The sequence below is a fragment of the Pavona decussata genome, unplaced genomic scaffold, assembly GCF_977016875.1.
Source record: "Pavona decussata unplaced genomic scaffold, jaPavDecu1.1 SCAFFOLD_59, whole genome shotgun sequence".
Lineage (NCBI taxonomy): Eukaryota > Metazoa > Cnidaria > Anthozoa > Scleractinia > Agariciidae > Pavona > Pavona decussata.
The window spans coordinates 2023656-2037922 of record NW_028145481.1 but is presented as its reverse complement, the minus strand read 5'-3'; the positions used below and the strand labels follow the sequence as shown (position 1 = coordinate 2037922).

Genomic DNA, 14267 nt, shown 5'->3' with positions numbered 1-14267 from the left:
AAGCATAAGCAGGTGAGAACACCAGCGACATAAGCATAAGGACATACGCACGCGCAGAATACATTTTTTGACGCAATTCTCGATACCAGGTCTCCTCGATATTTAAAAACAAGATGGCTGACGATAATGAGATATTTCTCTTTGCGTTACTTGTGATCTACGTTCTTCGCTTGAGAAGGCTTCGAAATGCCAGGAAAACTATCAAGCCTAAAAGGTTTTGGATGAGGGAAGTTTACCGTCGGCGACAAGGCAAAGGCGAATTTAATAACTTAGTTCTGTAACTTCGTGGAGGAGATAGAGAACTATATTTTTTCCACACCAGCGTTTTCTTGTTTACATCCTTGAAAAACTTATCAGCCTTGTTGTACAGAACTGGATATGACCTGACTGATTCTGCGAGCAACTCGTCTACAGATGTCATAGCGTCCGCCATTTTGCTTGTGATACTTTCCGCAAAAGTCTGGGTCAAAGTGACCTGTGATTGGTTGAAGGGCTTGAGCTTATGCTTATGCTTATGTCGACCCGTTCTCACTTGTGAAAACTGCGACATAAGCATAAGCATAAGCACCAGCCGACACAAGAAAAATGTTCGTTTTTCTTATGCTTATGCTTATGTCGCGGGTGTTCTCACTTGCTTTAATGCTTATGTTATGCTTATGCTTGTGCTTATGCTCATGCGCTAGTGAGAACCAGCCTTTAATGACAGTTATAAGCGCTCTATAAGCTTTGTTTATTATTTTTTTTTATGGCTGATTGAACCCATGACCAATCAATTAGCATTCCGCTATGAAAAAGTTAATACTTCACTGGCGTATATAATTAGTGATCCGTGGCAATTCATATTCTCCCGCCTGAACCTACAAAAACAGTCAAGCATAAAGATCACTTATGACCACTTATACTGCGTCGGAAGAGGTGAATCAGGAAAATTTAGTGCGACCAAAAAACTTCAAATGTCAAGGAACTTGCTTCGAGTTTAGATCGTAATAATTCAACGCTGAGAGCTGGGAAGTCTTAGTGGAGTTGGTAAAACTTTCGAGGCGACAAGGGGGTCAAAGATAATTATACTGCGGTGTAAGAATGTCCCTTTCCAGATGTGTTCTAATGATGATTGCGATCGCAGATATAGCGTCTCTAACTGGATATCGTCAAGGTAATTTTAAGTCCGTAGGTTAACATCTTCTGTTCATTAATTTCATAAAAAATATTATCTCAAGACTTCATCTTTATAATTTTACAAAGTTATACAAACTATTTATTATTGGCAGTAAAGAGGTCATTCCATAAACAAGTACAGTTTAATTTAATTAATCTTAACTTCGCAGTTATGTCACAGAAGTCACTGCATGCAAACTCAATGAAATTAAAGAGTTCCTTCTCTTTCAAATACTCGGTGGTAGTCTTTAGATCTAGAAATATTTTTTGGTGATTTGAAATGCACTGGGTTATGCCTCCGCTTCAAGAGTAGTTTATTCTTCACTGAATATCCGTTTACAGCGAATAAAAATTAAGATAAACAAGCAGGAAGAGGAAGTTAGTCAGTTTATTAACGTATTTTCTATCAACGTCTCTGGCATTTGCTAAGCAATTTCATTAAAATATTTGAAGTGTTAGTGAATCATTGTCTAGAAATGCAAGCCCAAACTGATCGCTTTGAAAAAATTCTGCATGATTAATTACTAACGGACATGTCGAGTGTTTCGCCGGTTCACTTCTTGGGTGCCTAGAAATATTTTGGGTTATCAGTAATGTTATATCTAAATTTTTACGCAGTTTTTAGGAGTGGCTTACTGATGAAGGTAAGAAAATTCACTGAGAAAATTCACTAAAGAGACCGAAGAGCTCGTGTCTTCTGTCAATAGCGCCTGTGGGTCGACACAAAATTTATGCATGACGAACGGAATTTGCGCGAACTCTAGTTTCAAAATAACAAGTTTTTCTTTGGAAATACTACAATAACGTAAAAACAAATATGACTCTCAAGTTTTGAAACGTTCCTCTTTAAATTCAATCGAAGCATTTGTAAATAATAAAAAAATATCGTATTTCACCGCCAAATTTTTTTTCATTTAAGTATGATAATTTATGCTAGATAATCTTATTTCCAGACGGACGAGCACAAACTTTATATGAGCGAAGATTTCGGGAATAAGAAAAAATAAATATGAAAAACACTTCTGTTAACGATATGTAGTTCAGAATCGAGAACACTGAAAGAAAAAGGTTTATGATATATTCCCTTTTAAATTCTTTGTGAAGTCCAGAAACTTTTTCGGGTAAAGATAGTTTAACTTGAAAATGGGTTTTAACCCGAGATTCAAAAGGACTTTGCAAGCAATTAACTTCCACAGAAGTACTGCTCAGTAGCTTTACTTTCATTTGGAAAAGTCGCATCATTCTTCGGAATTTAATTACTATGAAAGTACTTAAAAGCAGTTACCACTCGGTACATGACTCAAACGGTTTCTGCAAGCCTTGGAGTTAAACTTTTTAAACTTGCGTGCGAGCTCTTGTATCGATCTTGTAGGTTCGTTCCTTGTTGGGTGTTCTGAAATTTATAATATATAGATTTTTCAGAGCTTTTTGAACTCAATTTTCATGTTTTTGTCTTCAAGGAGATCCTTCACGCAAAAAACTCGCCTGGGACATACCAAAACAAAGATTAGACGAGCTACAAAGTTCCAGCTCTAGGCAAGGATCAATTCCCCAGAATGATGACATCGTAAAAGAAAATTTAAAGAGAGATCGATTTCCACCGAAAAGCACAAGTTCGTCATCAATTTCCATGGAGGAGATGCTTTCAAGAGCCGAGACGATTTTACAAGCTTTACGCAATGAGGGCTGCCCAGATATGGAAGGTATTTTAAACCGTGAGACTTTATTTGATAAAAAGGAACAAGCGCTACAGAGGTATATTATGAAAAATTATCAGTGATAGAGCAGTTTTCTCATGCATTGCTTGCCGTAAAGTAATCAAACACAAATAACCTCGACCAATAAAATATTAAAATAAAATGATGCAACAATAGTAGGCCTATATCGATACTCGTTGATGAGAAATATCGGTTGTTCCTTTAACTTGCGATACTGCTTATGCGACCACTTTGAACAAGACATGTCATGTGTACTTTACGCTTAATCTCGTACCCAGATCTCCCACCGAACCAACTGAGATCTGGCTACGAGATTACTTTACGCTGAGCTGAAGGAAATGGAGCATACACAAAATCAATACAGTCGAACCTCTTTATTTCGGACACCAAGGGGACAGGAATAAGTGTCCGCATTATAGAGGTGTCCGTTTAAGAGAGGTAGGCTTTATATGGATTTCGGTCTCTCGGGGACCAAGTGAACTGTCCGTAATAGAGAGGTGTCCGTATTATAGAGGTGTCCGTAAGGAGAGGTTCGACTGTATTTACTTGTTTGTGCATATGCATGAATGTGCTATTGTGTGTGTTTATTCGGTACAGACTATCGCAGCCACGAGTAACAACTTCTCAATATCGACGCGGGAAAAAAAACAACAACATAAAATTTATGTCTACCCGGTTGGAAACCGACCGTTGGAAAACGCGGGAATTGAAAACGAGAAATTGATGTCAAACGCGGGAAAGCATGCGATAGCCGATAGGCACCAACCGCGGGAAAAAGTGGCCAACTATAGCAGGCTAGGTTAACCACTCCTCTTTAACCCTATCCATATATTAAACTCTGATCAGTTTGAGCTGCATTGTGCACGAGAATTTAGCTGGATACCGTTTCGAGATCGAGAATCAGGACCGCAATTTGAGAGATTTATCCCACGGGAAGTTTGCAGAGTCATGTAGCACATTCATCCTCTCTTGAGCACACACAATTTCTAAAATGGCACAAATGACTTGTCTCTTCCTTTGCTTGGTTTTCACAGAGAACATTTTCAACATAACTGTGTACACCGCTGACCTGCGCCTGGCAGGGACGACTTCTCGGGTGTACATTAACTTGTACGGGACGATTTACGGCTTGGAAAAGAGCACAGAGAAAAAACATCTCACAAATAATGAAGAGAACGAGTTCACAAGAGGAGGGTGAGTTTAAATCACAGTTTTCTTTTGAATATCATTGACAATCCCATACTAATTTTAACTCCAAACGAAGGGTGCCTGGCAGCCTTTTTCATATGATTCATGTATTGCAAATGTTGTTCCGTTGCAGAAAATTAAATTTCTTCCTAAGAAATTTCATCGGTCTCATTTACTTGAAACGTGTACAATTGTATTTAATAGTTCATGGCCAAGGCACATAACAACTTACGTACCAATCGCCTAAGAAACCCTCAACGCTATTTGGCCGCTACTCAGGACGCGTTGCAACTCGGTGGCGCAAAATACTGAGTCTTTTCATTGTACTGGAATGAGCTGATACCGGCAAATAATTTCTGTAAAGTTTTAACACTTATTCACCGAAGCAATTTGTGCGATTTGTAACGTGTATGGAAGCGTTAAACTGTTTACTGTTTTTGTAATAATAATAATAATAATAATAATAATAATAATAATAATAATAATAATAATAATAATAATAATAATAATAATTTCCGCTTTGGCGGTCAATTTCCGCTTTGGCGACTGAGATCTTTTTCCGAACGGATCCCGCCTTTTCCTCGTAAACTATTTGCATGCCACTTTGCTCTTTTACTCAGTTGTGGTCTGACGATCTGTTTGACCCATGTTTTTTCCACCCCTTGTACAAAAAAAATGCCGTGACAACAGAATAAAGCACACAATTTACAATCCAAAGATAGTTTTACTGCGCATTATAATAATAATAATAATAATAATAATAATAATAATAATAATAATAATAATAATAATAATAATAATAATAATAAATAATAAATAATAATAATAATAATAATAATAATAATAATAATAATAATAATAATAATAATAATAATAATTTGTAGGGATTCCAAGGCAAACTCTGTAATCAGTAGTGAAGCAGCTGTTATTGTTTTAGGGTTGGTGGTATTGTTTTGTCGTTCGTTTTGTAGAAGGGTTGCAAGCCAATCACGTGAGACCTTATGAGCCTCTGTAATTCGCGCCAAGTTTGGCTTTACTAACATGGCGGCCAGTTCGCGTGATTTCTGGTGCATTACCCTCAACTGTCGGTTGACTGCCCTTTTCTTTGCTAGCTAATAACTTAAATGTTATTTTCTTGTCAGTGTGGATTCATTCATCGTAAAGGTAAAGTTCGTAGGCTTGGTTCGACGTGTCACAATTGAGCATGACAATACTGGCTTCTTTCCCGACTGGAATCTTCAGAAGGTACTGTTGTAGTCCCTGAAAGGACCGAATAACAAACAATCGAACAGTTGTTCATCCGAACACAATAAGCTGAGTTCACACTTGCCCGTTTGGGCTTACCACTGAGGCTTCAGTTGCAATCGTCGCAACTTACATAACACAAGAAATCCTAAGCGTGCTTTTTGAAGAAATTCTAGGTAATAGTTTAGGAATAAGCGAAAAAATGGAACGACGTTTCGGCACCATTATTAAGTAAAGAATGTAACAGAAAAGATAATTTATTCAGAAATTAAAGATGTGAAATAGAAAATATCGCATACCATCTTTGGAGTGATTATTTTTCAAGATATTGCGGCACCATCCCTTCGAAATGACACATTCGATTTACAAACTGGCGGGTCAGTCAGTTCTGACAAATGTTGAATGCCGTTTCAATATTTAGTCCGAATGCTCCATACACTAAGCTGTCGCATCGTCTTCTTGGTGAAAACAACGTCCCAAATCCCAAAACAAAAGTCTTGCACAGCAGATTCTCATAGATCACAGAACCATACCATTTGTAAAGCGCATTTGAAAACTTAAGTTGAATTTGCGCTTAAGAAATTATTATTATTATTGTTATTATTATTATTATTATTATTATTATCATTATCATTATCATTATGATTATCATTATTATTATCATTATCATTATTATTATTTAAGGTCGGTACACACATGTGTAAGAGGCTCCAGTACACCTTTCCACAAAATTCCATTTGGGGATTTCATAGATGACTGCCGCTTAAACGCTAGCCAAGCGTGTCTCCGCTAATTTTAGAAAGTGAATGATGGCGTGACGTTTGTAAATTAGTATTTTAGGATCTTTTTAACAACTTTTTTTATTTCATCAAAATTTTAGTCTTACTATTGTTAAAAAATTGTGCTTGAAAATAGCTCTGTTGTGCTTGGAAATAGTCGCTTTTTTTTAATCGAAATGAATTTTAAATATTGAATTGTAAATAGGTTTTAATAGCTCTTTTTTCTACTTTTAACTTGTAAATATCAATTTTGCTTGGAATATTATAATAAAAAAAGATATTATTATTATTATTATTATTATTATTATTATTATTATTGTGTACGAAAGCATGCAAACAAAGGGATTTTCAATGCTGACACACTGTTTCTTTCGTTTTGTAGATCGTGGTACACGACCTGAAGCTTGGAACAGTTCAAACTTTCATGTGCGACTGCGAATTAGCAGGATACGAAAATCAAGTCTCTCTACCACCAATATAAACGCGAATCTGTTCACACATTTCACACAACAAGCGAAATTACCTGCAATTTACTGACAATAAATGCTTTTTTGAGGGGGGGGGGGGTGGGGTGTAAACAGAGCGTAAGAAAATTAAGGGAGGGGAGGGTGTTGCGTAAAAGATAGAAAAAGGGAGAGGTCCGAGCATTTAGCAAAACTAAAAATATGATAAAAAAAATTAACGTTAAGCAGGAGGCTAGCTATAAAATGATTATTAGTTCCCAATCATCTCCTTGGTGAGGAAGGCTTAAAAGAGCGCCTTGGGTGGAGGTTATAAGAACTTTCATTGACTGTAACGGACTTTTTTTTATTGTAATGGATTTTAAGTAACTTTTTTAATAACATAACTGAATGCATCCATAAAAAAATGTGGCGGCATGTGACGTACGTAGCATAAATTTTCAATTAAACAATTTTAGCAGTGGTTTTCTGGTTTAAAGCACAAACGTCATAGTCTGGGAGAGGCCGGCCTTTTCCGGAAAAGGCGTCTGCCCTTGCGGGCTAAAAACCTCACAACTGGCAAGACATTTTAGAAGCGAGACCTCAGAGGACGACACACTGTCAGAAAAAAATATATATATGTAAACGATGATAGTGATCAGATCGCATTCTACAAGAAGAATATCTGCGTTATTTATTTGTTACCACAAAATAGACACTCTTATTTACAAAACCAATAAGGTTCCTCGCGAAAATAAATTTGTAATCTTCTTGTGAAAATAACTGAGAAGCTGAGAGTTTATTGTCCTGCAACATTCCAACAATGAAGAATTGTTTTTATACTTTGTATTACTAGTAACAGCAATCATGTCCCACACTGCTACCTTTCACTGAAATCCTGTGCTCATCTGTGATCAGAAACTCTTTTCTTTCTGTAACACGCCACATGCCAAAAGCGTGTCTGATGCTTGCAACGTATGATTCTGTAGATATTTAACAGTTGTCAACGTTCTACGGTATACAAGAAATCAATCTCCCTTGACCAGCAGTAAGGATATCAATTTCTTTCCTCACGTACAAAATCCCCTTGATCAAAGATTTTTCCTTTCTTGACCACCATGGGGTCAAAATAAAGAAGCATGCCTGCAGGACTTGCCAACACCTTATGGCCAGAAATCTGCACATCGCTTCATTGTACCTTCATGATTTTGAGCCATGCGCAATTTGTCCTCTCTCTGGCAATGCCTTTAAGCCATAATGCCCAAACCAGGTTTATGAGCCTGTAATCTTACACTTCTCCAAAGTTTGTGTGCCCTGTCGCTTTTGCGTGTGCTTGAGCTGCCTGCTGTCCAGTCAGCGGTGTACTGCAAACAAGACAGCGGAGAGAGAACTGGGACAAGTTTGTAAATTGGCGATTCTGAAAAAAAAAATGAAAACAACAAACAAAAAGATAACTAGATGAGCTTGCGAACGGAATGTTTGGGAGAAAAACTGGCGAAGATTGAAAAGTTGAATCTGTGCTTGAAAGCCTTTACAGTTCAAAGAGGAACTCTCAAAGAGTATGAAACCCATCCAAAAGAAATCCATTTACCTCAAAGTTTAGGTGGTACTGTAAAGGACCTACTAATAAACAAGCACTTTTGTGTGGTTTATGACTATGTGGGGAAAGCAGATCTTAGCAGGGCTATTGAAATCCAAAAAGAAAATTGGGGGTAGCCACGTATTTTTCAGAGGTAATTAAGCAACAATTATTCTAAAAAAAAGAGAGAGTAAAATACAAAGCAATTCCAAATTGAAGCTTTATTATCTCTGAAACATGCATGGTTTCCCCTAATTTCCTTTTTGGATACCAAGAACACTTGCTAAGTTCTGCTTTCTCCGCATAGTTTTAAACCGCGCAAAAATATTCCTGTATTAGTAAGCACCACCGATAGGAAACCCGAGTATCTCGAGATGCACAGAACGTATGTGCGTGTGTGTGTGTGTGTGTGTGGGGGGGGGGGGGGGGGGGGGTAGGGAGCTCGGGGTCTCAAAGGCCAAGAAACTGAAAGGAAACTAAGGAGCCAAATTGGAAGTCTCAGACAGGTGAAAGTGTGTGTGGGGGGGTGGGGGGGGGGGGGAGTGAGGGCTTGGGGGAATGGGGTGTTAGTGTGAGAAAAAAAACCACTTCCATTATGGAAAAATTTTCAGGAACCATGCAACAGATTATATATAATGTTATTGTACAAAATCATTTTCTTTTGAGTTTGGATGAAATCTCTGTGATCAATTTTAAACTATACCAGTGTATACATTTCACTTTCCCAGAATACTACAGCAAACACATCGGGCCAGTTATTTAAACTTTCTTAGGCCGTGGCTTACGACAATCAGTGGGCCTCCAAATCTGTTTTATAAGTGGTTTATTTTAAGTAGATAATTAGTTTTCTAGTCTGGGATGCAAGCCTTCTTGTTGCTGTCGGCAGTAGACAATGTTTAGATATGGCTCTTGGCAAAAATGAAAATGGATTAGAACAGGTTTTGTAAAACACCATCTAAACCCCTTAATATTTAACTGTCGCTCACTGACAGCACAGAAACTCCACCAACCTGTTTGGCAGCTGCTGCTATTTCCAGTGCTTCAGTAAGTCGCATGTCATCTCCCACTGGGAAGACAGTCTGCAGTGGCTCAGCTGAATTATTAGAACTATGCACAGCCAGGGGATCATAATGAATACCATCATAAACCAGGTACACACAGGTACTGTAACCACTCCCTTCACCTTTTGAAAATAAACACAACTATGGTGAAACTACTGGAGGCAAGGTTACCATGTGGTTAGAATATCAGACCTTCAAATAGCCCATTTTATTATAGACCAAACGCAAAACTGGCTGACATTTTAATAAAAACCAGTGACAAACTGTGTTTGCAAGGACCACCGCGACAAAATAAAAGGTAACCGGATCCTGTAGTGAAGGATCTAATCAGCAAACAAAATGGTAAAGCAAATAATCTAAAAAAAAGAGCAAGGCTGATTTCACGGTCAGGGAAGTATAATTTATTTTCCAATATTTCGAAAGGCACGGCCTTTCTTCTTCATGTTATGTTTGTCTCAGGGTATGTACGTCGCAAACATACCCTGAAGAAGAAAGGCCGTGCCTTTCGAAATATTGGAAAATATACTTCCCTGACCGTGAAATCAGCCTTACTCTTTTTTTAGATTATTTACTTTGACATTTTAATATTCTTTTGTTTGCATTCAAATTAGCCTAACTGTACTTGCCTTGTTCTTGAGTCCAAAAATCAAAAGAATATTCCACTTGAACAAGGCTTAAGTAAGGCTAATTTGAATGCAAAGAATATTAAAATGTTGGGTATTTTTGCATAGGGTCTATGGGGTTATGCACTCAGTAACCAAGCCTTTGAGTAAGAGAAAAACTGGAGTTGGATTACTTGAATCAAAATCAAACGGAAAATAAATACCAACACAAACAAGTAATTAAATGAAACAAACTCTCAGTACAGTGGAATCTCAATTAGTTGAATCCTCAATTTTTTGAATTCCCAATCCTTCAAATCAAAAGTTGTTTTCCTTGGATTTGCTTCTGTAAGATTTTTGGAACTCCCAACCTTTTGAACCAAATTCAGTTTCCCTAGGAAGTTCATGAAATCAGTACTCCACTTTGGATTACTGTAAAAGCCACCCAGATCCTCAAAGACCCATGAAGAGACAAGTTATCTACAACAACACATGAAAACAAGAAAACTATTACACACTGTACAACAAAATAACCTGTATATATATTAAGGGCTTGTATCTACTTCATATAATCCAAAACGATCTATAACACTCCATGTGAACACACGCAGTGTGTAACATAGGACACAACAATAACTAATGCATGACACTGTCAAATGGGCTATAATGAAGAATGGTAACTGATTTAGGACTGCTGCACATTGTCTCACTTTATTCAGGTAAGGAGAGACAGATGCAAGATGCAATGTTGGGGTGGGGGGGGGGGGGGGGAGGCACAGGCTTTCATCCCAACCCCACTACATGTTCCTTCCTGTCTCCTTTCCCCACTACTCAGATTACACCTGGTTAATATGAATCTTACCAAACCTATCAACTCTGCCAGATTCTGTATCGACCACAGCAATTTCTGTTTGGTAATGAGCACTGAGTATTGACAGCTCTATTGCACCTGTGTATCAAAATAAATCATCACATTCTCAATCTTTCAGCATTAATGGGAAATTGTATGGATGTTTAGATAACAGCGCTTACATTGTAGCCACTTTAATAAATTAAATTAAAAATTAAAATGCATTTACAGAATGCCATACTCCGTACATCACAGTTACAAGACTTCACAAGAAATTAGCATAGGCATGGCAGAATAAATTTCATTTTGTTTAAGGATAATTTAAAAAATGCCTTAATTGTACTGTCTTTTCAAACACAAATTCAACAGAAACCATAATTACTAACCTTTATCTTACAGTCTGTAGTACAAACAACAACTGCTTTATGCAAGTATTTGAAAGCCATTACTCATTCGAAAAGACTAATTATAAGATCTATCACTGTCTTGTTGTGAGTGGAACATGGAATCACTGTGGTCATCACATTTGTCTTGACAGCTGTCTTGTGTTTACATTAGAATTATTTTTGCATAGTGATTGTTTTAGTTTTGTTAGTCTCACCTGAGTGGGTGATGAAAGGACATTGACAAATTCAATTCTTTGTTTGGACAGTATGAAGATAGCCAACCATGGTTGCCAAAAAAGATGGGTGAGAGTAAACATGTGTGGAAGGAAAACCCAGTGCATTATTTCTGGAAGAGCTCATGTCAACCCAACAGACTGAAGGTTTTTTTTTCACCCACTGTCTTCCACAGAGCTTTCCAAAAGTCTCTTAGCCAGGGGGTTGGGCATTGGTATCAAGACTGGAGGACTCTGGAAGAAGACAATTTTCCATTACTTGACTCTAGTACTTCCCGTCTTCATGCATGCTCTTTTTTTTCAAAGATGTGTTGTTTGACTAATTAAAAATATAAACAGAATTTCAACAAGGCTAAAAGACATTCAAGGGCCCTGGAGATGAGAATATTTTTCACTCTACTTTATTAGTACAATGTACTTATTAAAACAAACCTCCCCACTTTTCCTCGTCCACTATCCAGTTACAGTAGTCAGAGTTATCTTGGCCAAGAAACACAGAGTTGTAGGTTTGAGGATCACTTGAAACACACTTTGCAATGAGCTTTCTTAGTTCAGATGCACATGAAGTGTCACCAAGCATAACATAACTAAAAAAAATAATAAAATAATAAAATAAAAATTAAAAAAGCTTATACCTGAAAGGTATAAGGAAAAAAAACTTTAGTTTAGCAGGGTAATGGGACATTATATAGCCCCTATGGAAAAATGGTTTCCATTTTAATATTCTTTTGTAGATGCATTCAAATTAGCCTCACTAGCCTCGTTCTTTAGTTCAAATATTAAAAGAATATTTTACCTCGGACGAGGCTAGTGAGGTTAAATTGAATACAGACAAAAGAAAATTAAAATGCCAACCATTTTTGATGAGATGTATACCATCAAAAATCAATATTTACACTATCAATTTATTATGAGTTCTTGTTAATAAATTATTGTACTGGGCCCAGTTGTTCCAAAGGTGATTAACACTAATCCACAATAAAAAAAAAATAAAAAGTAATTTTGAAAGCTATTAATTATTTGAAATTAATGGTAAAGAAACAGCTAAGTCAAAACTGACCTTGGGAGAAAAACCTTTCAGAACAATCTATTAAGTTATTGATTTATTCAGTGAATTAAATTTGAATCAGAGTTCATATTAATCCAGGATTAGCTTTTCGGGCTTTGAACAACTGTGCCCTGTACATGTATAACAAGTGTAAAATATCTTGGATCCACTTTCATGTAAAACAATCCTTTAATAGGCTTAATGGATCCTCAAAAGCCAATTTGCGGAATAATTCCTTCACATTATATCAAGACAACAACAACAACAACAAGACTTCATTACCCGAATCAAAAAAAAGTTATTAATACATTTAGTTGATTATGAATTTATCTAATGCCCTCACCTGACACTTGCAAAAAGACAGGAATTATCAGCTGGGACAACTCTGATTTACAAAAAGAAATAAATACAAAACAAATATAAATAATGTATTAAATTATAATAAAATAAGATATTTTTATGCAAATAAATTCAGAAATAACCTCTCTGCAATGGCTGCCCTCACTCAGAACTTTTCTGTCATAATTTGCAGAGAGGTGGCTGTTGACACGGGAAAGTTTTTAATGAGAAGATTTGCATGAATGAATCATATAACAAGTTGCGACAAGAAAACAAGGCAGTTCTAGAGAGATAATTAATGCTGTTAATTACATAGTAACACTTGCAAGAGGTTGCATTTAGTTAAGGTTTGACTTCAATCTGTGTAAAAAAAAAAACCCAAACTGGATCCTACAGGGTTTCATGTCACATTGTTGCCACTCACTTACTTTCTTGTTATTTTTCCAAGTGCCGCACTGCATAAGGATTTCTTGTAACTGTCCAGTGACACTCTGGGTGCTTTTTTGTCCTCCTCTATTATCAGCGTATCCCCTGACCTTATGTCCACAGAGGACAGTGAGTCATCCTTACTCTCCCAAAGCAGTTGTTTTGGTGGAAATCCTGAAAGAACTGTTGAAAAAGGAGCGTGGAACTTAAGGATGATGCGCGTCTGAATACTGAGGTATTTTTGCACAGTTTATGACTATGCAGGAAAAGCAGATTTAACCAAAGGATACTGAATCCAGAAAAAAAATTGGGGGTAGTCTGAGTCATTTTTTAGAGATAATTAAGAAACAACAATTTTTTTTTCAAAATATGAAGCTTAATAATCTCATAAACCACTCAAATAAAATACCTTTGAATTGGTAGTCACCGTCCAAAAGAAGTCATAGTTTCTTGGACCATTACCCAATATGTGCAGAATGTAATAAGCACAGTACAGTAGCAAAAGACTAAGAGGCATCATCCTTAATTTATTCAATTATGGCTTACTTTCTTTCTGACAATATTCCCTTTTAATTTATCAGGAAACAAATCTGGTCCTACAAGTTCGCAGCGAGAGGTTTTTAGTCCCCAACTTGCCAAAACTTGAGACAAAGCGTTCCACATGACTATATTTATAGTGAATGAAATTAAGCCATACTTCTCTGTGCATGAGGTGGAACATCAGTCATCAGCCATATCTTTTCTTGTAAGTCAGCAAAGGTGGAAGCAGTCGACAGTCCCTCAAGATTTTTCCTTCCTCCACCTTTGTACTGGCATCTCAATACCTTTGGATACGTATAACATAATCAAGCATTTGAAATAAGCTTACAGCTGTACACAATGTACATGTAGTAATGACATGTTTGTTATCTCTCTCCCGTTCCAATTCTTACATATTACAGTACTGTGGTGGATACAACAGAAAACCGAAATGTTTAAAAATCTAGAAACTGCTTAGATATCAGTATCCAGTGACTTGAAATAGACTCTATTTTGTTGAAAGGTTAGAAGTTGACTTACCAGAGGCGCCATCTTGGATCGGCCGGGGTCTGGGGCGACAAAAGGAAATGAACGAGAAAAGAACTGGAATCTAATTGAAAAAGGCGGGAGCCTTGATTTAGGCGGGAAATAACGGTTTACTTTGCTGCCTTCTATTCGCGATAAACATCTCTTCGCACA

The 14267-nt window shown here is 36.9% G+C and overlaps 2 protein-coding genes across 2 annotated transcripts; one reads left to right on the top strand and one right to left on the bottom strand.

The window, feature by feature from the left end:
* Positions 1 to 920: 920 nt before the first annotated feature.
* On the top strand, positions 921 to 7055 carry LOC146479388 (uncharacterized). Its single transcript, XM_085111027.1, has 5 exons — positions 921 to 1153; positions 2616 to 2858; positions 3908 to 4067; positions 5204 to 5306; positions 6468 to 7055. Exons 1-5 carry the CDS (start codon positions 1081 to 1083, stop codon positions 6564 to 6566), a joined length of 678 nt encoding a protein of 225 aa, XP_084967153.1. The 5' UTR covers positions 921 to 1080; the 3' UTR covers positions 6567 to 7055.
* Positions 7056 to 7193: 138 nt separating this feature from the next.
* LOC146479387 (ubiquitin thioesterase OTU1-like) lies at positions 7194 to 14242 on the bottom strand. Its single transcript, XM_085111026.1, has 8 exons — positions 14109 to 14242; positions 13747 to 13873; positions 13052 to 13232; positions 12628 to 12669; positions 11669 to 11823; positions 10630 to 10716; positions 9115 to 9287; positions 7194 to 7942 (listed from the first exon to the last, which is right to left on the bottom strand). The coding sequence occupies exons 1-8, from the start codon at positions 14118 to 14120 to the stop codon at positions 7814 to 7816; spliced, it is 906 nt and encodes a 301-aa protein (XP_084967152.1). The 5' UTR covers positions 14121 to 14242; the 3' UTR covers positions 7194 to 7813.
* Between the last annotated feature and the right edge of the window lie 25 nt (positions 14243 to 14267).